Here is a 24,834-nt window from a genome sequence, read left to right on the forward strand (position 1 = left end):
GTCCTAATTGTATCATACCCGTCTTCTTGCCTCCATGGTTTCTGATGAGCAATCCGCATTAAATCTGACTGGGCATCTCTTGTGTGTGAAAGCTTGCTTCTCCCTTGCTGCTCTGAGAATTTTCTCTTTATCTTTGACAATTGATATTCTGGGTAGTCTGCATCTTGGAGTAGGTCTCTTCAGATTTATTCTGATTGGGGTACAGTGCACTTCTTGGACATGTAAGAAATCTGTTTCTTTCGTCAGAGTTGGGAAATTTTTAGCTGCTATTTTCCTCAAATGCTCTTTCTGCCCCTTTTCTTTTCTTTTTCCCTTCTGGTACTCCACTGACATATGTGGTTGCGTTTTGTGTTGTCCTTCAACTCACTGAGCCCCTGTTCAATTTTTTCCATTCTTCTGTTATTTCGAGGCTGCTGTTGTAGCCTCTAATGTGTTTTTGATCTCACCTATTGTGTCTTTCATTCCATGAGTTCTGTTGCTTTTCTGTTTAGGATTTCACATTCTTTTTTGTGCTCTCTCAGTGTCTTTCTGATGTCTTTTATCTGTTTAGCCATATTGTCTTTAAACTCATTAATTTGGATTTTGGAAATTAGTGTGCATATTGTTAATTAGGTATCCCAAATCCTGTGTCTCTTCTGGGGCTTTGATAAATTCTTTTTCTTGGGTCATGTCTTACATTTTCTTAGTATGCCTTGTAATTTTTTGCTGATGTCTAGGCATCTGGTTAAGATGATAGTTTACTCAGATGCTCAATTTCTCTCTTTTTGTAGGCATTTAGTGGCCAGAGACTGTGTTACTGTTAAACCTAGATTGTTAGGATTGTTCATGTTAGTTGCTCAGAACTGGGTTCTGGACTCAATAATGGGTTGCAGATCTGTTTTCTAGGGCCTCGGGGAGGGAGATTATAAAGCTGGAAAAAGCCTCTCTTACTTTCAATTTTCTCACATGGATTTCCTTGGTCTGCCAGCAGATGATGCTCTTTGGCAGCCCCCTCAGTTCATTGCCTGGTCAGAGTGTGTTTGCCACAAGCCGGACTAGGTCAGTGTGATAGAGGTTCCTGCCCCAAGGCTAAGAGCCTTGTAATTCAAACTTTTACAGGGGCAGTTCTCCATCCATAGCTGCAGCCCCTTTTCCTTTTCCTGGGTAGGAAATAATTCCACTCCCCTGTCTGTTCTTAACAGTCAGTCCTGGTTAGAAGAGAGGGAGATAGAGAGCATTGGATCTCTTTAGTCCTGTGCTGGGCTCCCAGGGCCCAGGCCTGGAAGGGCAAAGTTTAGTCAGCCTTAGGATATGTGTTCCTTTCTCCCCTTTTTTGGGGTGGTGGAGTCCTGGAGCTTCTTTGTCTGTAGTCATCCCAGAGGACTGAGAATTCTAAAGTGTCTTTAGGGGGCAGGTGCCGGCAGTGATAGTGGTAGCGGTAGCAGTAGTTTTTTTTTTTTTTTTTTTTAAGCAGTAGTTTTTAACTCATGGCTTTGCTGCTTTGATTCTTTTCCTTTGTCCCTCTCTCTTTTGGGCGATATCCAGCCTTTGCCTCGTGTCCTAAACCCTAGAAGACTTTTTCCAGGCCACTTCAGCCTGCCCTCTATTTTTCTGGGAGAGAAGAGAGTCCCATGTCTCTCTAGTCTGCCATCTTCCTGGAAGTCTGGGAGCCTCTCCATGCACTCTTTTTTTTTTTTTTTAAGATTTATTTATTTCTCTTCCCTCCCCTCCCCGCCCTACCCTGGTTGTCTGTTCTGTGTCTATTTGCTGTGTGTTCTTCTTTGTCTGCTTCTGTAGTTGTCAGCGGCATGGGAATCTGTGTTTCTTTTTGTTGCATCATCTTGTTGGGTCGTAAAATCTCCGCGTGAGTGGCGCCATTCCTGGGCAGACTGCTGCACTTTCTTTCGCGCTGGGCGACTCTCCTTACGGGGCGCACTCCTTGTGCATGGGGCTCCCCTATGCAGGGGACACCCCTGTATGCCAGGGCACTCCTTGCGTGCATCAGCACTGCGCGTGGGCCAGCTCCACACGGGTCAGGGAGGCCCGGGGTTTGAACCGCGGACCTCCCATGTGGTAGGCGGACGCCCTAACCACTGGGCCAAGTCCGCTTCCCTCTCCATGCACTCTTGTTCCCTGTTTTTGAGACAGTAAAGAGATGCAAGAGTAAATAAGAAGCTAGCATTATTGATAGGTTTCTCTTAAGTGGCAGGAACTGGAATGGTCATTTTAATATTTTTCCCCCATGTAATCCTTTTCCAAATATTGCAAGATGGGTGTGGTGATCTCATGTTTACATCTGAGGAAACTGAAGATCAGATTGATTAAGAAACTTGCCTATCCTAGTTTCTAAACTATGATTATAAATTTTGTGAGGTCTGATGAGTCTCTACTCGCAGACCCCAGCACGCACGCACCCTCTCTCTCCCCCCTTTTTCTTTCTTTCTTTACAAAACGAAACAAAATTTTGTGAGAAAATGTAAGCTGCTGATTACTGTATGATTGCAATGGAGTCTTCATCTACACCCAGTCTTATATTTTAGATGACTTTTAATAAGATACAGGCTTATGAGTCACATTTTTAGATCTTGACCTTAGTTTCTTCTTTTGTAAAAGTGAACTTGATAATATTTTTGTGGAATTTTGTAGCTCAAAGGTGTCAATTTATTCATTCATTCTGCAACTATGTCAAGTGCCTTTGATGTTTTAGGTGCTTGTGAGGAAAATAGAGATCAGACACACAATCCTAGCCTGCAACAATTTACCCTGTAGTTAAGGGAGACAAGAAAACAAGTATTACTGATACAGGTTCTCATGGTAGGTATTCACAAAGGGGTACTGTGCTTCAGTCAGGCCCACCAATCCATAAAAAGGACCCAAAGGAACCTTCATGGAGGAGGTGATGCCTGATTCTTTAACGTTGAGCGGCCAGGCAGAGAAAGACATAGAATATGGGAAGGGGCTTCCAACATATGCCTGGACAAGGGGCAAGGTAGATTGGTAACTGCAGGTAAGGTAGTTGAGTATATTTGGAAGGTGGAGTGTGGGTGGGGGAATGAGTGGTGGAAGCTGGGACTCTTAAATCAGCAAGGACCAGAGAGCAGAGAGCTTTGAATGCCACGTTCAGACTAGCCAGTGTTCAATGAGCAGTTCTCCCTGCTTGAGACAGTCTCTGTTCCTCATGCAGCAGCTTATTCTAGAAGACTGGGCTGCTTCACTCTGAAGGAAACATGAAGGTCAGCTTCCCTTTTATCTCTTAAGCTTAAAAGCAGAACTCATAAATGCTCCTTTTTCCCTTTTCCCTGGTCTTCACTTGGCCATTGTCCTGAGACTGAAAAAGGCGTTCTTTTTTTTAAAGATTTATTTATCCCCCCCCCCCCCCCCCCCCCGGCGCGGCTTGTTTTTGCTGTCTGTTCTCCGTGTCCATTTGCTGTGCCACAGGGAGGCCTGGACATGAACCCAGGGTCTCCCATATGGTACATGGGAGCCCAGCTGATTGAGCCACAGCTGCGTCTCGAAAATGGCATTCTAAGCCAAAGGTTCTTTCTGACCAGGTTAGGGAAAATTGCTAAAGGGTTTTTTTTAAGCAGTCAACGCTGACAAATCCTCAAAGTCTCCTCTCCGTTTTCTAGTTGGTCCTTTTCAGTCTTCCTTCCAGAGCTCTGCCTGCTAGTCTTTTGACACTTAGACCTGTAGAAGGGAAAGCAGTGGTGGCTACCTTTTTGCCCCAGGGTAAACGTTTCCCACCTCTCTCTTTTTACACCTGCACACAGCATTGCAGTAGCCACTAGCCATGTGTGGCTATTTTCATTTATTAAAATTAAGTGAATTTTAAAGTTCATTTCTTCATCTACACTGGCCACATGTTGCTGGTGTCTACTGTATTGGACAGTATAGGTACAGACATTTCCTTCATTACAGGAGTTTCTTAATTGCATAGCGCTGTTAGTGAGTAAGCTTTTCTTTCCTGGAATGTTTTTAAGAATTTGATAAATGAGTGAATATTTTTAGTTTTAATAAATAGCAAGGAAGATTTAAGCAGTTAACTTTTATTTTCATGTCCTCTGATTTAAAATACATTTGCTTGTTGTTGAAAATGGATGATTATTTTCCTTTTGACCTAAATCATAAATAATTTTACCTAAAGTAAAAATTTCCTTTTAATGTGACATGAAAGGAAACCTGGAAATGAAAATACTGGCTATTTCTTCTTAATGAGAGAATCATGTTAATTCTTTGAGGAATATCTTAAATTGGTGAGCCACACATAAACAATGTGCCTTCTCATGTTTTACCTTGCAGATATTTCTGTTGATTGTCTTCATGTGTGTAACTTTGCTGATTGCCAGCCTCATCTGCCTTACATTACCAGGTATGAACTTAACCTTGTTTTCAGCTAGTATCATCATTAAGAGACTGTTTTAAAAGTGTGTATCTTGCTGAGAAGTAAATTTTTTCATCAGATATAAACTAGAAATAGTTTCCGTCTCTTATTTTTGATGGAATATGAGTTATTGATCTGTTTAGAGTTCACCATTTTATTGGACTCATTTATATTAGAACAGAAGGGGACAACTCAAGATAAAATTTGATTCATTTTTGGAAATACTGTGTTTATTTTTCATGAACATTGTCTTTTCAAAATGTCATTTGAGTGATGTGTCATTTTTTAAGAAAAGTCTTTGATGTTAATTATGTTTGCCTTCATTATGTAATTACCTTTTCCCAGTCCATTGTGTACTGATGCTAGAGACTTTCATGAAGCTAGGACTGTTTTCTGTCATTGTTTAATAGTCGCAAATACTAATCTGATAGATTTGTGGAAATTTCAATTCAACTGTATTTCTTCATCTAACAGATGAGAGGCCGTAGATGAATATAATAGTTTGTATCCTCTCCAGGTATCAGGGTTAAAATGGGGGTGGAGTCCAAAGCCAGTGACAAAGTGGTAAAATAGTTGTGACCCCCACCCACTGTTTTCTAGCTAGCCAGGAAATTCTAAGTGATATTGATGTATTAATCACATAATCATTAAGCAGAAGATACTTTTCAGCTCTTATCAGACATGGAAGGTATATTAGAGTATGTGTCTTAATTATACTACTAACTCAGTATAATTTTGTAAGCCCAATTTGAGCTTTGCCATGAGGACTAAGACTAGGAAGAAGCAACTGGGAAATTTAATTTCAAGTGAGGTTCCTTTAAAAAAAAATTAGAATATTTTCTAATCCTTAGAAATTGTGATTTTACCTTACATTGGTAAACATAAAGAAAAGCTTTTTCACTTTGTTCAGCGTTAATGATTTTGACAGGTTGTTTGACTTTGCCCTTAAGTGCAGTACTTCTCAAATCACAGCTATTAGAATGACAAAGTCTAGTTAACCATTTGAAGTACAGTATATAGTAAACATTGCTTAGAAAACTTAGTTTTTCTACTTGGGACAGTTTTACATTTATATTTGTAGTTTTTATGTTCTGTTTTCATGGTTTTATCAGAAATATTAAGAAGTACCAAAAGAAGGAAACCTAGTTTTAGTACTTGAACTTGGCAGTAAGAGTAATTTGGTTTCATTAAACATTAAATATTTTCCTGTTTAAATGCATTCCACCATCTAGGGGAAAGAATGCGGTTATTTTTAATTGTAGAAATGCTTGGTACCATAGTACATGTTTGAGGTGATGAGTGTGCTTTTTCCTCTCTATGGATGACTTTTCTGTAGCTAGAAATTAACTGATATTAGTTACTGCAAATTAAAATCTAACCCTGTCCTCTCAAAAATAGTGTTTTGGTCAGGAGAAGCACATGACCTGTGAAACAGAAAGTGGTCGTTCAATTTATAAAAACCTGGAGTAGAAATATATTTATATATGACACTGTACATTTCTGTGGAGTTATCAGTGATGATTTTTAAATCTTTACATTAACATTGCAGGTGTGTTTATTTCATGTAACATTTACATATACTTGTTTTAAAAAGTGACTTATTTTCATAACCAAACTATTTTGCGAGGTTTCAGAGAACCCTGTGGTTAGCAGCATTGTAACTTGTAAAACTTGACTATTGAGGTGGTTTAGTTTGACTTGGAGGCAGTATGGCTTAGTAGTCACAAGCATGAGTTTTGCCATAATGTAGACATGGGTTCAAATTCAGCCTCATACCTTGTGTGACCTTGGGCAAGGTTTCTGAGCCTTGGTTTCTTAATCATTAAAATAGTGTAGACAGTAGACAGTGTCTACTGGGGGTTTATTGTGAAGATTGATGAGATAATGTATGGAAAATGCTCTGCACACCCACTAGCCCCTTTTAGATATTAAAAAATAGTGGTACTGTTTTAAGAATTAATCCCTAGAAAAATAACACTGTAAATATGGGTCTCGTTGTTCTCCCTAGCCTTATTAAGAAGAGTACTAAATTACATACACAATCTTGCCTGAGAGATTTTTGTGGTGCATGGTGTTACTTATCCATAATTACTTTTTGTGAGGCAGTTATTTAAACAACTTTCAGATCTATTTCACTGAAGTTTTGATATATTTAGATGTCTTATTTTTTTCCTTAGAAAGTTGATAATATTCTTTTATTCTTGTGCTTTTGAAATGTTATTGTGCCCATGACTTATTAAAATAAGCTTAGTTTTCTATCTTGATAAACCAGCCAGTTGGAAGAAAATTACAAATTATTTGGATTTTTACTAAATATTAAAAAAATATCGAAGGGAAGGTGATGTGGCTCAAGTGATTGAACCCTGCATGCTACATGGGAGGTTCTGGGTTCTGTTTCTGGTATCTCCTGAAGAAAACTGACATGACAGGCTGGTGTGATGGGCTGGTGCGGTGCAAGCTGATGCAACAAGAGACACAAGGAGGAAAACAGAGGACAGCAAAGTAGGGAGCAGAGGTGGCTCAAGCCGTTAGGCACCTCCCTACCACATGGGAGGTCCCAGGTTCAGTTCCTGGTACCTTGTAAAAGGGAGATGAAGACACCGGTGCGGGTCATGTGAGTGGAAGATGGCGGCCCTGGCGGGTGTTGGCAGCAGCTCTGTGGTGTCGGTGCTGGTCCCGAACAGCAGGCGTCACACAGTGAAGGTTTTGGAGGACATATGCTGGTGGCAAGACTTCATCCCCAGCGAATATGACCTGAAGTTCCAGAGGAACGTGCTTGATCTCTCCCTGCAGTGAAGGTTTGCCAACCTGCCCAAGAATGCCACGCTGGAGACATTGCCTGTCTCCCGGAGCTGCCAGGGGTCCAAGACCATGGTTTGGGTCACTGCAGCTGGAAGACAGCTCCAGGTTGCAAGACACCTTCTGCTCTGGCCAGACGCTCTGGGAGCTCCTCCGCCACTTTGCACAGACCAGGGAGCATGTGGAGCATCTGTGCAAGGCGACCCGAGTCTGTGTTTACATGAGGGACGAGGTGACCGGCCAGGCCACCTTGCAGAGGATGACGCTGCAGTCGCTGGGCCTCACCAGGGGCGGTGCCACCATCAGGTTCATCGTGAAGCCCTGCGAGCCTGCTGGCAGGTGGGGCCTGTGGGGCCTGGGGAGCCTGGCCCCCTCTGTCTCTGCTGACCTGACGTCCCGCCATCGTCAACTGCCCCTGAGCTCGGTGAGGATGCAGCGGGGGCGACCCGAGCTACCAGCACAACGCAGGTGCCTCGGACACCAGCTGTGCGGATGGCCTGAGCCCAGGGCCAGCGGGCGCTGAGGGGCCCACGCCAGACCCCTGCACTCCTTTCTCTGGTGGAGGACGGCAGCTGGGCGGCCCCCTGGGGCCTACGGGGCCTCTGGCATCACCATCAGCCATGTCGCCAGTGTCCTCTAACCCTGGAGGCCCTTCCTAGTTGAAGAAGTTGAAGTCGGGCCAGGAGGCCACACATAGAGCAGAACTGCCTGTGCTCTTCCACCCTGTGTTGGAGCAGCTGCTGCAGGCCTGGCCCGCAGAGCTGCCCGATGAGTTCTTCGAGGTGACCGTGGACGATGTGCAGAGGCACTTGGCCCAGGTCCTGAGCGAGTGGAAGCGCCTGGAGGAGGCCCTGCTGGTGACCAGAGCCTTTCACGAGGCGCAGACAAAGAAGAAACTGGGGTGGTACCCGAAGGTGGCCCTGAGGGTCTTGTTCCCTGACCGCTACATCCTGCAGGGCTTCTTCTGCCCCAGCGAGACAGTGGGGGACCTGCGGGACTTCGTGATGAGCCACCTGGGCGATGCAGAGCTGCCCTTCTACCTGTTTGTGGTCCCTCCGAAGGTGGTCCTCAGCAACAGTGCACAGACCCTCTTCCAGGCCAACCTTTTCCCTCAGCCCTGGTGCACTGGGGAACCAAGAACCCTACAGGCCCGTAACCTGGAGCCCAAGCTGCTGGAGTACACCACCTCCTTGTCCTCTGCTTATATGCTGGTGGCCAGGTGCATGTCCTGGACTGTGGTCCCCCCACCTTCAGTGCCAGCCCTGGAGCCTGGGCCCCTGGCGTTGCAGCCGGCTGAGGTGGCCCTGGACTTCCCCAAGTGTGGCCCTGGGCCCTGACCTGTGAGGAGGAGCCTTGGCAAGGTGCCCAAGTGACTGAAGCTGCCAGCTGGCAAGAGGTGAGCGCCGCCAGCCCCAGCGGACTCCCGCAAGCCAAATAGAGACTTTTTTTGTCCAGTCAAAAAAAAAAAAAAAAAAGGAGATGAGCAGCAAGCACAAACAATGGGATGGGGAGAAAGAAATAAATAAAATAAATCTTTTTTTTTAAAAAAAAGTATTGACAGCACAAATAATAGGAGGTAAATTCTTCATACCTATCCTTCTATTATGTACATAGTGGTTATGACTTCAGTGGTGATAGAAACAATGATAAAGCAACCCCCTCCAAAGCTTTCTCCAGCCTAAAAGAAAAGCTAATTGATTTGGGAAATAAGAGTGCATGTCTTGGGAGAGCTTCTCCCCAGCCATTGTATTTTAATTTGTGTATTAATCACATAATTTTGTATGCCTTACAGTTTTTGTTCTTTTGAAGACATATATATGAAAATATGATGCTTTTTTTGTTCATGTGGAAACCCTAGAACAACAACAAAAGCAAGTTTACATTTCTCTTTAGTAGCCATGCGACTCATTCATTAGCCGTTCTATTTTCAGTATTTGCTGGCCGTTGGTTAATGTCATTTTGGACGGGGACTGCCAAAATCCATGAGCTCTACACAGCTGCTTGTGGCCTCTATGTCTGCTGGCTGACTGTAAGGGCAGTGACGGTGCTGGTGGCGTGGATGCCCCAAGGCCGCAGAGTCATCTTCCAGAAGGTTAAAGAGTGGTCCCTCATGGTAGGTTTCAAAATAAAGACTGATTGCATCTGACAGTGTTAGTGAATATTTTCCAGTGATTTCATTTCATCTTCTCATATTTGTTTCTTCATAATGCTGAAAGTGTCAAGAGAATTAGTTATTTGAGTTAGAAGTAATGTTTCTTTAAGACAGTAGTAGTTTGGTTCATTCTAAAAACCATAGACCTGAATTTAGATGTACCTGAGGGTAAAGGTAAAACAAGGCACCTCTTACTGTATACATAAGATAGAAACCATTTCGGTTCTTCGACACATACCTTACTAATGTCTTGTTGAAAGACATGTCCTTTCTGAAGTTACCTTAAGAAAGCTTAAGGAACATCAACAAAAACCAACGCCACATTAAAGACTGATTTCATTGGTGCCCTGTCATAATATCTCTGCTCTTCTCTCTGTGTCTGCCTTATTCTCTTCTTGCTGCTTAATCCAAATTCTAATGTAGCAGCTGTGTTGGGCAGCATGGGATATAGAACATTTCTGTCAGCATAAGCTCTGATGGACAGGCCTTTTCTCAAGGGAAACAGTTTTATCAGCTGACTTGATTGCCTGAATGAGCTTTTGCAGAGCCCTGCCCCTGCCCAGTCTTTCGCAGGGGTCACAGGCAGCCTGTGCATAGGCCACAACTGGGTAAGGGCCTGGGCCAGTCAGTGGCTCTTCTCGGTCACATGAAAACGTAGTCCTAAGAATGGGATTGTGATGAAAAGAACACAGACTCCTAGTTAATATATGTAGTAAAATGTATTTTTATAATTGCCCGTTTTGTAACAGAAGTACATAGTGATTTCAGGTAAAAAGCTTGGGCTTTTTATAGTCACATTCTAGAAATCACATTTAAACATGTAATATAAAAACTGTAAACTGTTAAAGCTATTCTATTCTGTTAAGCATCCAGTAAAAGAAGAAAAATAAACTTCCAAATAGAGTAAAGAGTTTGGCTAAAAAATTAGAGATATCATCTTTGATGCCATGATCTTTTGTTTCCTAATAGATAATGAAGACATTGATAGTTGCGGTGCTGCTGGCTGGAGTCGTGCCACTGCTTCTGGGGCTTCTGTTTGAGTTGGTTATTGTTGCTCCACTGAGGGTTCCCTTGGATCAGACTCCCCTTTTTTACCCATGGCAGGTAAATGCATGCCTTTTGCACATGATAGTTTGTTAAGGATTTGGAATCAGAAAAATCCTTCGTTATTTTCAGTTATTTTAAGCAATTTGTTTAGAGAGACGTGTTAATTTTTTCTAATCTAGAAAACCATGTAAAATTGATTGAATTCCTTTTGCAGACATTACATACCTTGGTGAACGAATACATTCAAGTGTCAAGGGAGCAGAAGCTAGGTTAAGGGGTTTGAAAAGTGAAGAGTAGGACAGTAAGTGCACATTAACATGGCTAAGGAATTTGGCTGTGAATGAGGAAATCAAAGGTGAAAGGGAGAAATTAACGTTTCTCTATTTAAAGAAAAAAAGCCTTTTAAACTTTTGCTTTCAAAGTATGCAGATCATATAAACTCCTTTGAAAGAGCTTACACTAGATAATCATTTAGGCTTCACTCATGTTTAAAGGTACAAACTAATGTGGTCTTTAACATTGCACCTTTCAGGTAGGGTGAAGTATCTTGCGCTTTTATCTTTGAGACTTTAAGCAATAACTTTCACTTTTGAATAATTATAGCATGTTTACCCACAAAGTCACAACCTCTTTAAAAAGGGCATCTTGAGGATGCCCATGTGTCACAGAAAACCTCATAAAGCTCATGGAAAAAGAAATTTTAACTTTTATATTGAAGTCTGACTGAATTTATTAATGTCATTGAATTAAGTTCTCAGAATCTTAAAAAGTTACTGGCGAAAAGGAGTTAAGCAATGGCTTGGGTCATTCAAAGGCTTCTCAGGTCTAATTTTATCTTTTTGTGTATTGGATTTTTCAGAAATGAAAATTATTTAGAACATATTTTCTTTCTATTCTTCTGATGAAGAACCTCCACAAACTTTATCAGAAAATATACTCAAACCCTATGTTGTATAATTTAGGTGAAAATGAGACTACAGGACGACTTCTCAAGTAACTTACAGTCTGGTGGGAAAACTAGACAGGCCCACCGTTGTTTGGGCTTGAGATTAGGGGCAACACCAGGAGCTATGGCATTGTATAAGAGAGGAATTTAACCTGGAGCTAGGGCGTGTCGGCTCTGATACTTTATAGGAGATACTGTCAGAAATACGTAACTAGTAGAGGGAGGAGGAGTAAAGAAAGGAAGAAGATAATTGAGATGGACACACCTAGAAGTGAGACATAGGACATTCACATGTAGAAAACTGCCTTAGTACAGTCTGGCTCACAGACCAGAGTTGGTGAGAAATAGAGATAGTAAGCATATATGGTGCCTTTCTGTAACAGGCATATTGCAGGGTAATCAGTTAGCATCAGTGATGAAAGGTTTTTTGTTTGTTTTGCTTTTTAAAACAATAAGACCAGCTAATAAAGGTAGAGGGACAAACAGAAAATCACCATTTTTGCCATACCTAACAACAAAATTGATTCCAGCAAAAATCATCAGTGGATGGTGGAACCACCCTGGATGGTTGCTGGATCTTAAGTTAATACTGCTGTATGTAACAAGAGACCCCACTACCTAGTGATATCAAACAAGTGTTTTATAATGCCCATAGAGTATATTCTGGGTTTATTGATTTGAGCTCCATGTTATCTGGGACCTTAGCTGGGAAGATTGACTGGCTGGGAGTGATTTGATAGCTATGGGCTAGAAACATTTGGAGCAGTCATCTCTCATGTAAGTGAGAAACGAGGCTTGTTGTTGGATGCCTCCCCATCTGCAGATGGGAGACATTAGATATGTCCTTTCTTTGTGGCCTGGGCTTCCTCACAGTTTGGTGGCCTCTAGGCAGTTGGGCTTCTTACATTGGAAAATCAGAGAATTGATCTTCCCAACAAAAAAGACAGAAGCTACATTGCTTTTTATGACCTAGCCTCATAAGTTCTGCCCCTTCACTTTCTACTGCATTCTTTGGGTCATGAGCAAGTCACCAAGGTTGGCCCAGATTCAAGGAAAAGTGTGTAGACCCTCAACCCATTCAATGAGAGGATAGTTCATGGGCATGTTTCAGAACTACCACAGTGGGGAAGTAGTAATTTGTATGGTAGCAGAGTATTACCTTACAGATTATTTCATAGTCTCAAAGGGAAAAATACAACTTTACAGTGAAGGGGTCAGTCAGACACTACCGTAACCCAATAATCGGTCTTTGCATCACTGAAAAAATTTTATGAGGCAAATGGATATTATATGCCTCCTGGTGTGATGGAATCAGAAGCACTGGGAAAAGAGCAAAGCAGCCCAATGTCTGGGAGCTAGCCTGGCACTCACAGCCAGGCTCTAAGGGTTCTCCTGTTGTACGTCAGCAGCCTCACAGAACACCTACATCTGACAAGGCCATTCTGGACCCATGTTGGGTCAAGATGAAACAGGACTGCGCCATGATTGTGTCTGAATCCAGGGAAGAGCATGACCATTGTTTCAACAACAAAAAGGACCAAATAGCTCTCTATCCTGGCTAACATGATTGATGGCTGCTTCATTACAGTTAAAGTGTTAGCTTTAATCTGTGCCCCCTCCTAGATAAGATTGATTAGGGTACTTAGTCTTAGAATTATCTCCACTTTTTTTTTTTTGAGGTACCAGGGCCTGGGGATTGAAACCCGGGACCTGTGTATGGGAAGCTGGCACTCAACCACTGAGCCACATTGGCTTCCCTGGGTTGTTTATTTTTTTTAATTTTTTTTCATTTGTTTTGCTTGTTTGTTTTAGTTTTTTTCAGGGGGCATCAGGAACCAAACCTGGAACCTCCCATGTAGGAGGTGGGTGCTCAACCGCTTGAGCCACATCCACTCCCCTCCACTTTTTTTTAACACTCTTTTTTATTAAAGTTAATAAATCACAAAAATGTTACTTTAAAAAACATGAGGTTCCCATATAACCCACTCCCCCACCCCCATAATTTTTGTAAATTGTATTTTTTTAAAGATATGTACATCTCAAAAAATGTTGTTAAAAAATATAAGAGGTTCCCCTATACCCCCCACCTCCCCACCCCACTCCTCCCACACCAACAACCTCCCCCATCATTGTGTACACTCATCAAACTCAGTGAACATATTTTGGAGGACTGCCGCACCATATGGATAATAATTTAGCCGCACCACATGGATAATAATTTACCCTGTAGTTCATGCTCTCCCCCAGTATGTTCAGTGGGTTATGGCAGGATATATAAAGTTCAGCATTTGACCCTGCAATAACATTTAGGACAACCCAGAGTCCCAAAAATGTGTCCATATCACATCTCTTCTTCCCTCTCCCTGCCTTCAGCAACTACCATGGGCACTTTCTCCACCTCAGTGCTACAGTTTCTTTTATTCTTAGTCACGATAGTTTTATAGTAGAATATCATCATCAAGTCCACTCTAATCCATATTTAATTCCTCCATTCTGTGGACCCTGGGATGGTGATGTCCACTACACCTCTAGATCAAGAGGGGGCTTAGATTCCACATGGATGGTGGATGCAATTCTTCTGCTTGCAGTTATAGGCACTCTTGATTCCCCGGTGTGGTGATTGGCCATCTTCACCTCCCTGTTAGCTGACCTGGGTATGTCCAACGAACCAGAGAGTAGGAGTTGCATCTCTGCTGAGGCACAGGGCCCAGCTGGCACATGGGCAGTCCAGAGATTCAAGTTCCTGAGTATACACCATCCCTAGTGCCAACCACAGGTTCAGTAAAAGTGACAGAAGAGGCATGTGTAGAAAGGTCACATCTGAGTCTAGCTCCATCACACTCAGGAGCACAAATTCCAAAGTAGGGCCCGCTGACATGGCACAGAACTCCAAATCCATCTGCCACGACCATATACCTTTGGGTCTCTATAGCCTTCAAGAGAACCAGTACCTAGGGTTGTACTTACTTTATCTTTTTCTGGGGTCCTGCTGAAGCGTGCATACACGCGACTCTTCTGATGACCTCCCAGCTCTTTATTGAAGCCTCTTAGCCATATAAACTCATTTGTCTTTGCCATTTCCGCCTTTTATTCAAGGTCAAAAAGCAGTTTTTAACACATGATTGTACGTGTAGGCTGAGATACTCTGCTGGTCTGAGTTGACCCTTTTATTCAAGGTCTCTTTCTGGTTGCATCACCAGCTAGTGATTGGTAATAATCTCTCAGCACAAGGGGGGCTCATCCCTGGGAGTCATGTAGGGTAATGCATTTACTACATGGCTGAGTTTGGTTTAGAGAGTCCCCCTCCACTTTTGGACAGTGTCTGATATACAGAGCAAAGCCTTCCTATCTGAAATCCTCCCCCAAATCATGTAACAAAAGTGCAATCTTACAAGAAACCTTTCTGAACTCTTAATGAAGCACCCTAAGTTCACAATGCTGTGTGTGCTCCCTTGCTGAAGTGAGTAATAACCACAGCTTGTTCAGCTACAGGTGTGTTTCTGGTGGTCTTGACAGTACCCAGCATTACCTATGAAGTCTTAGTCATCCTGGGGAATTGTTTGACATTATGAAACTTTAAAAATGCTTGTATATTATGACTTAGCAGTTTCTCTTTTCAGAATTTGCTGCAAAGAAATACTTTACCTTTGCAGAAGGAGGCATGAACAAGACCCTTCTGCTATTACATCCTTTTTTGTTTATGCAGATAAAAATTGTAGGCAGTGCAGATGTTCATCGGTAGAGAAAGAATAATTAAAAAGTAGCATATACATGCTTTGGACTTCCATACAGCAGTTAAAAAGAATGCAGTGGAATGTTTTGATATGGCTAGGCCTCGGGTTTTGAGATGGAGGCTGGTGTGTACAGTATAGTGTTCTTAATGTTCTGGATTGAGCCCCAAGGTTGAAAGAAGAGCAGCTTGCTTTTCTCTCCATTCCTAACTCTCAAATTATTGCCTTTCCTACATCAAGTGGCTTCAAATCTCGGGGAGACTGAACTAAATCTTTAGAATTGTAGCAGAGGAGCTAGTATAGTGTATTCTCTCCTGTGGGCAAGGGTGGAAAGCAGTGAATCTTGAAGGGCTTGAAGCTCAGAGATCTGTGGATCTCCTCAGGGGAAGATCAGCATTAACCTCTCTTGTGTGCCACCTCGACTCCCTAAATCTTAAAGGCAAGATAAAACTGAAATGGTGGGTTGGATTTTTGCTACCCTTGAGCAGGGGCAGATCTGGAAAAAGAGAGACCTTTCTCCATATTCTTCATTAAGGGGCTGTTGGCTTTTATCCCAAAGTTCTAAAGGGGTAAAAGGTCCTTTTGCATCCCTTTAGAGGAGATTCTCAGCAGTTAGACTTGAACCTTACTGAGCTGGCAGAGAAAAAAGAAGGGGTTTATCCAGTGGGGTCAAACAGCTACAGAAAGAAAGGTCAGACAGAGCAATCAGAACATATGTCCAGTAACAGAGCTGCTGGAGGAGCCATGAGCATCCAAATCTCAGGAAAAAAACACAGAAGATGGAATGGATGGTGGTAGCTGTAGCATATCATTGTGAATGTGAAGAGCACCACTGACTTGTACACTTTACAGTTAAAATGGGTAATTTTGTAGTTTGTATATGTTACAACAGTTTTGAAAAAAGCCCAGGAGATTGAGCGCAGTAGATGGCAAACAGCAGCAACAAGACAAAAGGAAATCGGTGTGGAGCTATATAGGATGGATTTCAAACAGATTTCAGTGGACGAATTAAAGATGTGGATATTCACTCTTGAGGCTCAGATTGGAGCCATAGAAGAACGGTACAAAGCTTAGGGCAAAACTGAAGAATAGGAAATTGAGGGGAAATATAAGTGTTTGGGAGGATACATCCAGGGGAATTATATCAATAATAGGAGTGCCAGAAGGAAAAAAATGTAAGGTGTAGCACTTAAAACAAAAATAGAAGGAAGTTTAACCAAGTTGAAGAAAGATCTGTATTTATAAACTGGAAGATGCACAAGCTCTATGGCAGATTAGTAAGAAAAACACATATTTGGGCATATCTTGGTGAAATTTCTGAATCCTAGGGATAAAGAGAAAATCTTAAAACCTTCACACACAAGTTGTCATACTGGCATTGGACATTTTTCCTGTAGCACTGAAAGTCATAAGGTAGAAAATTGTTTATAAACTGCTAAGATAAAAAGGACTGAAACCAAGCTCCCTATACCATTCAGTGGTCTCCTGTCAGGATAGGCACAGATTCATTGAGTATGTTAACTTCTCTCTCCCTTTGAAGAAGATACTTAGAAAACTAATCAGTCAAACTAATAAATTGTCACATTGGCGTCAAGATGGCAGATGAAAAAGAGAAGGAAAAAAACAATAGGAACAAGAGACTATTAAAAAAAAACACTATAAAGTGGTTTTTTAAGGGATATTATTTGATATAGATAAATGTATAGGGGAAAAATGTAGAGGGAACTTAGCAATTGGTAACAGTAGCTGTTGATTAGGAGGAATCAAGATTGGGGTGCAGGGGATGTCACAGAGGACTTCCAGTCCTCTCTATAAGTGTTTCAATTTTTTATCAAGATTAGTTATGTATTACCTGTGTTAAGTTCTTAAATTAGAGCAGTTGTAGATTTCCAGAAAAGTCATGCACAAAGTACCAAGTTCCCAAATATCCTTCCCTCACACACACAATTTTCCCTATTGACATTTTGCATTAGTGTGATACCTTTGTTACAATTGGTGAAACAATATTATTTTAATTATATCAACTATAGTCCATAGTTTGCATTAGGATTCACTCTTAAAGTTTTATGGTTTTTAAAATGTTATTCTAACATACGTAAAACCTAAAATTTCCCATTTTAACCACTTTCTCAAAAAAAAAAAAAAAAAAAAAGAGACCAGCTTCTAAAGGGCTTTGTGTGCCATGCCAAGGACTTTAGGGTTGTATGCAGGGAAGCCTACTTCTGTGATCCTATTGGCACTTGAAGAGATGACTTGGTTGGGATGAGGATTGGGGGAGGTGATCCCCTTCCTCCATAGCAGTGTACGAGTGAGGAACCTGCTGTGGCAGTGGTATTGGGAATGGAGACTGGAGAGTCTCATGACAGCGGAGGAGGAGAACTGAATGCACCAAATGAAAGCTTCCTGTGAGCCGTAGGTGTGGTGGTGTAGTCAGATTTGGCTCCATAGTCTTATTTTCACATAGTCATCTCAGCCAAAACCAGTAGAACAGCCTGCAGGTGGTTTCATGAAATAAAATGGCATTATTTTATTTGCTTTTTGAGATCTCCATTCATGTCCATACTTCTCCAAATTCTCTTGGGAAAATAACAAAGATTTCTAAAAGCTAGAAGAATGATTTTGATGGAAACATTGAACATAAGCTGTTGAAAAAATTCTCTAGATTTTCCAGTGTATGTTCGTCTTTTGTAAAATTATTACCAATCCTGCAGAATGTCTGTTTCAAAGTAAAATAGTGTAAGAAAATTGTACAGTTTCCATGCTAGATTAATAATAAAAAACAAAATCTGTTCAATGGTTTTTATTACCTTAGGACTGGGCACTTGGAGTCTTGCACGCCAAAATCATTGCAGCTATTACTCTGATGGGGCCTCAGTGGTGGTTGAAAACAGTAATTGAGCAGGTAAGCAAGATCAGTTTTCAGAAAAAGACTAGGAGTAAAAGTGATTGTTTGGAAGATGGGACTCTTATTTTTCATTTTCTAGTCTTTTGATTTTTCTACATTGTTTTTAATGAGCTATATATAATTCTTTTTTCCCTAAAGGAAAGTCAGTTTTCTGTTTTTCCGTCAGGAATTTTCTTAAGTCTTCTCTTATCTAAGATTAACCAGTAGCCTAAAGTATCAAGAACCTTGCCCAAAGCAGAGGCAAGAATTACCATATGTGCTTTTTTTAGGCAGGAATTTTTTTTTTTAATTGACTTTGTAATAATATTACATTAAAAATATATATGTGAGGTCCCATTCAACCCCACCGCCCCACCCCCCCTCTCCCCCCCCAACAACACTCGTTCCCATCATCATGACACATCCATTGGATTTGGTAAGTACATCTTTGGGCACCTCTAGGCAGGAATTTTAATTAAATTTGTTACTCAGGTTTTCCAGTCTGTAGTAGATTGGGGGAAAAAGATCAGGTGTGTTACAAGACGAAGTAAATAAAGGAAAAAGCGGGGGGGGGGGGGGGGGGGGGGGGGGGTGGATTTAAGAAGCAGAACTGTTAGGGAATATTCTAGCTTCATAGCACTAAAGACTATTAGTCTATTTAGGAATGCATCAGATAATTTGAATCATCAGAAAGAGGTAAATTGTGCTTCTGCGCCCTGAAAGGGCTTGGAAGTCTGATAATTCATTTTTTGGGGATGATACCTATGCAGAAATAGTCAGTTTTTGGTATTTATTACTTTAGTGTTAGCTATCTAGAAAATTTACTTGTGACAACCCTCTACTTTTAAGTCAGCAACAAAAAATGAGGCATTAACATTTCTTTAGCATCCTTTGGATATGTGTGAGTAAAAACAGTAGTTCTCAGTCCAGCATGCACAAGAAAATCCTTTAAGTGGAGATTCTGATTCCTGGAGGTGGGAGTGGGGGAGCCAGGAAACCATGGTATGTTTCTAGAAACTCTTGAATTTTTTTTAATAGTCACTGTAGAATTCTTTCATATATTAAATTTTTGCTTAAAATACTTTCTGACTTGTTAAAATTTGATTTATATAATAACTTAGATCACTCTTACACAAGGTATGTGTGAAGTTAGTTCAAGTAATGTGGTCTTCAACTCAATTAGATACCATTTGATTTTGGCTAGTGCAAGGATAGTGTAAGTTATGATTCTCGATTAGTATCTTATTTCATGACTTAGCACAGTTAGCTGCAAAATGTGTGTGTGGGGTGCAAATGCATTTCTTTTAAAAGCTTGTGGGCACCATGCTTAGGTTTGTATTCTGAGTTTGCATTAACCGATTGAATGCTGCCTGGGTTGATGGATTCAGTCACTGGCTTGTATTCAGTAGAGGTTGAGGAATTTGTCCATATCTGTGTTCTGATGTTTTTTTCCCGTTGTTTTAGGTTTATGCAAATGGTATCCGGAATATTGACCTTCACTATATCATTCGTAAACTGGCAGCTCCAGTGATCTCTGTGCTCTTGCTTTCCCTGTGTGTACCTTATGTCATAGCATCAGGCGTGGTTCCTTTACTAGGTGAGTAGTGCTGGCTGTGAACCTTAGAACATTCGAACATTGTTACCTTCTTGGATCTTGTAGGCATCACAGGCTTTCTGACTTCAAATGCTTTATTTGTGAATATAAATCTAGTTAAAACATAAATATGTCATCCAGTTAAAACTACAAATATTTCCTCTTTTTAGACTTGACTATTCAGGGTGAGATTAGAAGGTCATAAAGCCCCTTTGTACAGTCTTCTTTCAACCATGTTGATATTGAAAGATACAGTTTCCTAAAAATAGGTAGGAGTAGATTTCCTTCAAATTGTCTTCTCTGTTGGGAAGGGCTCTGATTATATACCTATAAAATAAGCACAAGTGTTGTTATTTAATGTTTTCTCAAATCATCTTTCACATAAAAGGAAAACCCAAAGAGGTGAATATACCGAAGATGCTAATTGGTGACACTTTAACAACTGGAAAAATGTATCTTATTAATTGTATAGGAGAAAATCCTCACAGGACCAGCACAATGTTTTCTCCCCCCAAAGCCTTTTCTTCTGAATTCCCTCTCTCAGTGCCTAGTGTTGCCTGAGTCAGAAACCTCACTGTTTCTCTGTGTCATCTTAGGCTCTCTACTCTCTGTACCCCGTTGGTCTCCAAGTACCATTTTTCTGACCTCAAGAATCTATTGTCTTTTTTGGCACCTCTACCTGTATTTTTAGTTGAGGTTTTATCATGGTCATTTCTGACCTGAGAATCAGCACCCTTATGTCCAGCTCCCCACCACTGCTGATTCATTCTCGGCACTGTGGTCATGAAGACCTTCAGAAGAATGACTCTCATTGTTTTTCTTTGTTCTTCTTTTTTCAGTGGTTTCTCCATGGTCTTTAATATACAATCTAAAATCCTTAGCATAGCTTACAAGGCTCCTTCACTCTCCCCTCTCACCCCTCAATATAGTGGCAGACACTGTTGGTTGTTTACCCAACAGCCATATATTCTCCACCCTTTTAAATTTTTTTAAAAAAATTTCTATTAAGAAAAATGTTTATTGTAGTAAAAAATATGTAACTCAGAATTTCCCATTTTAACCACTTCGAAGTATACAATACAGTAGTTTTAATTACATTCACAATATTGTACTAACATCACCAACAGCCGTTACCCTAACTTTTTCATCACCTCTAATAGAAACTGCATCCAGTAAGCAGTAACTCCCCCTGTGCCTTGCGCTGTCAGCCCTTGTAACCTATAATCTACTTTCTCTCTGTATGAAATTTGCTTATTTTAGATGTTTAAAATAGGTGAGATTATAAATATTTGTCTTTTTGTGTCTGGATTATTTCACTCTACATGATATCTTCAAGGTTCATCCATGGTGTAGCATCTATTAGAACTTCATTCCTTTTTACAGCCAAATGTGTATATACCACATTTTATCTATTCATCTGCTGATGGACTCTTGGGTTGCTTCTACCTTTTGACTATTGTGAATAATGCTATTATGAACGTTGGTGTACACATTTCTGTCCAGATTCATGCTTTCACTTCTTTTGAGTATATACCTAGAAGTGGGATTGCTGGATCATATGGTAGTTGTATGTTTAACTTTTTTTAAAAAGCAGTTTTATCGAGATATAGTCACATACCATATAATCACTCCAGAAAGAAAAACTCCACACCCCTTAGTAGTCACCTCTCAGTCCCTCTATCCTTCCCCAACTCTATATAACCATGAATCTAATTCCATCTCTATAATTGATTTATATTTACATTTTATATAAGTGGACTTATACAGTATATAGCACTCTGTGTGGTTTCTTTCACTTAGCATAATGTTTGTGTTTTTTTTTGCCTGATATTAACATTTAAAGAACAACTTATGTATGAAATATTACCCATATTCGTATTTCACATGAGATTTTACTATGCTATGCGGTCCCATGTTACAATGCTTTTAGCTTTCCTTCTAGTAATATACATGACCTTAGACTTTCCCTTTCAACCACTGTCATACCCATATAGTAACACTGCTAGTTACGATGCTATGATATGCTTTCGCCTTTTCTATTCATTGCCAAAGGGCTTCTCCTGTTGATTTTCCCCCAGGCTCCGGTTTGCTTTCCCCCCTTACATTTTATGAGTTTGTTAAACAGCATAGTATGGCATCTTCTCAAATAACCTGTGTTCTTCCCCCTCTTTGCACCTTCATTAGTTTCAGCTTCCTGTCAGAAATACCCCTTCTTTTTTGTCACCGAAACCCCAGTAAACGTCTTAAAAAAAAAAATAAAAGTTTTAATGAAATGTAACATGCATACAATAAGTACTAAAGACATTGAAAATGTACAACTGATGAATTAGAATAAAGGGAGCTCACTTGGGTGGTAATGACCAATCAGATCAAGAAATAGAACTTTTCTAGCCCCTTGGAGTTTCCATTAGGCCCTCCTTACCCTTAAAGATAAACACTGTCCTGACTTCTAAATGGTGTATTCTGTCATTGAATGTATATGGCAGATACTTGTCAGAATATATACATAATCTCATTGCTTCTCAGTGAATGAAGACATTGGTCAGAAAGAAAGCTCAACTCAGGCTTGAACAGAGGAAGACAAAGCAGTATGTACTCCAGTTTCCAGGGTAGCATGGGAAACCGGGAAGACTTACGCCAAGGGGCCACAGTGAGAAAACCTTACCATTTTCTGGTTCCTTCTGAGTAGAAACTTCAAGGCTTTTATTTAAAGTGTAAATATACATCCATATTAAAATATATGTGCAGAAGTACATTTATTTTTTCAGAAGTATACTTTAAAGCCCATTACTTGCTTGACAGAATACGTCATTGAAGTAAATCATCCTGACTCTTTAGAATTAGATCTGTAAGAAAAAGTAGAAAAAGCATTTTCCTTATTTGCTGTTTAGTTTATAAGTAGGAATAGCCTATTAAAAGTACAGTTATTGTCTTCTCATTAATAACATGTAGGCTTATGCAGTGACACTTGGATTTTCCAAGCAAAACCTTTACATATTTGCATAATTGAAAATTGTCTTTGTGAGTTGTTTGAAAAATATTAGAAGGGGAAAAGAGAGTGGTAAGTGAAGTTTTTGAGCACTTTTGTGCTCTTTATTATATGCTTTACGTAATTCTCTTACAATATTCCTAGAATTGCTTTTGGAGATGTTGCAATTAACTCCATTTTAGAGATGAGGAAAATGAGGTTTTATAGAGATTGAAAATCTTGCATAAAGTCTAGCTTTTAAGGAGAGGAACTAAAATTCAACCTTGGCTCCAAAGCCTACCTTCTTTGCACCACAGCACACTATTGCTGATGTTGAGAATATTCCATTTTGAACACATTAATTTTCTAATATCCTTCAGAGTACTTCCTCTGACTTCAAAACTTTTCCTCCTTAAAGGGAGAATTAAAACAGATAGTGGTAGAAAAATACATGTTCGAGTGTCCTAATGATTTCAGGAACAGATCTTTCATTGTATAAGCACAGTTTTTGCTTTTGTTTTGTTTTAAAACTGTGAATGTGGCTGAAACATACAGTTGACTCCTTTTGGAGCATTAGAGGCCTAGAATGTTTGAGCTGGGAGGAACCTTAGCAGTCATTTAATCCAGCTCCCCTGTTTAACTGAGAAGAGAAGTGGATCTCAGAGATTCTAGCTCATGTGGATTGTGGAAGTGGATGCCTTCCCTGGAGCTTGAGCACTTGTCTTTTTTTTTTCCCTTGATTCAACTCCGTATCTTTTATTAGAATAGAACATGCCCATACAGGCCCATACAGAAAGCATTTGGTAAATGTCTGCTGAATGACCACATGATCCCAGGTCCAAACATGGGAGCTTGGGCTAGTTAGCCACCAAGGCTTTATATCATGAACAGCTACATCTGAAAGTTTTATGCCAGAATAATAATCACACACATCAGATTTCTGTACAACAGGTGAGTTCCATCTCTAGCTCCTCCCCCCCTACCACCCCCCTACCACCAGCAGCCAGGTAAAGTTGAGGAGTTTATTAGGGAAATATGAGTGGCACAGACACCCTAGGTGACAGAAAGAAATCCCTGAAAATGCCCCTTCAAGCCAAGGAGGGCCTAGTCTTGACATTCCCAAAAGGACAGTGAACTGGCAGGTTACCAACAACATTCTCTGGCAGCCACTTTGCCAAGGCAGGATTGTCCTCCACTCCTCACCAAAGGTGATGAGACAAAGACTGTTTATAGGAACAATGCAAAGGAATGGAGAGCTGTCAGGTCTGAGAGAGAGAGATGAGGAGGACAGAGAGTCCCAGGCTTTTGGCTCTGAGTGCCTAAAATAAGTTGACAAATAGTTCTATAAAATGTATAATGTTATTTCCAATAGTTCCCTGGACTTTCTCCCACATGCCACATTATATTCCCAGATGAACATGGCAAAGCCCAAAGGGCACATTTTTGAAAAAAGAAAACAATAAGCCCGCTTGCTCTGTAAGGAGAGAGGAAGTTGCTGAGGCTGCCGTGGCCTTTCCCACGTGGGCCTGTGATCTGTAAAGCAACCTCCCAGCATGGCATAGCTCTAGGTGAGGGTCTCACCTTTTGTCACCCAGGCTTCAATGTACTCTATGCTCCATTCAAGGGCAGTCAGTTTCTTGTTTAGTTTTGCGAGTCTTGAATGACAAGACATATCGAACGAGTTGAGAAAGTCTGTGATTTTCTTGATGCTATTGGTGATGACATCAGTGTACTCCCAGTTTGCCCAGTTCTCATGAATCTCTTATTTGCACTAGATCCTCCTGGCCCGTCATGGCGGCCACTTGAGGAAGAAGGAGCACTTGTCTTGAATGCCCCTTTTGGAACCCCAGTGCATTTTTCTTAGGGAAAGCATTTTCATTTCACTGCTATCTTGCCTTTTTTTTTTTTTTTTTTTGCAGGTGTTACTGCAGAAATGCAAAACTTGGTACACCGGAGGATTTATCCATTCTTACTGATGGTCGTGGTCTTGATGGGCATCTTGTCCTTCCAGGTCCGCCAGTTTAAGCGCCTTTATGAACATATTAAAAATGACAAGTAAGTTGGCAGTACTTTTTTTAAGCTATTCTTATTAAGGTGTTCTCATTTCTTAATTTTTGTGTTTATTGTGATAAACCATAGGAGGGAAAAGTGTTAAGGTAGAGCTAGCAGTATTTGCCATATGGATGCAGGTTGTGAAGGAAAGTGGAATCAGGGACTCAGTTGGCCTGAGCAACTGGCAACATTGGAGTTTTCATTTGTGCTGGTGGAGAAGACTGGGAGAAATGATTTGGGATGGAGATTGTTAATGCCCATGTCAAAAGTAGCTTTTCTTTCTGTTTTCAGATGTTTTGGT

General features: G+C 40.8%; 1 protein-coding gene and 1 pseudogene across 2 annotated transcripts in view; both read left to right on the forward strand.

The window, feature by feature from the left end:
• Window positions 1-24,834, forward strand: part of MARCHF6 (membrane associated ring-CH-type finger 6) — a 110,161-nt gene that overhangs the window by 81,458 nt on the left and 3,869 nt on the right. For both annotated transcript variants that reach the window (XM_012517980.4, XM_058306866.2), the window contains 6 exons: window positions 4,279-4,348; window positions 9,091-9,272; window positions 10,281-10,415; window positions 17,848-17,937; window positions 19,384-19,516; window positions 24,401-24,536. In XM_012517980.4, the coding sequence (XP_012373434.1) occupies window positions 4,279-4,348; window positions 9,091-9,272; window positions 10,281-10,415; window positions 17,848-17,937; window positions 19,384-19,516; window positions 24,401-24,536 (746 nt within the window). The remainder of the gene's footprint in view (window positions 1-4,278; window positions 4,349-9,090; window positions 9,273-10,280; window positions 10,416-17,847; window positions 17,938-19,383; window positions 19,517-24,400; window positions 24,537-24,834) is intronic.
• LOC101420792 (tether containing UBX domain for GLUT4 pseudogene) lies at window positions 6,843-8,637 on the forward strand (annotated as a pseudogene).

Source organism: Dasypus novemcinctus, chromosome 2 (genome assembly GCF_030445035.2).
Source record: "Dasypus novemcinctus isolate mDasNov1 chromosome 2, mDasNov1.1.hap2, whole genome shotgun sequence".
Lineage (NCBI taxonomy): Eukaryota > Metazoa > Chordata > Mammalia > Cingulata > Dasypodidae > Dasypus > Dasypus novemcinctus.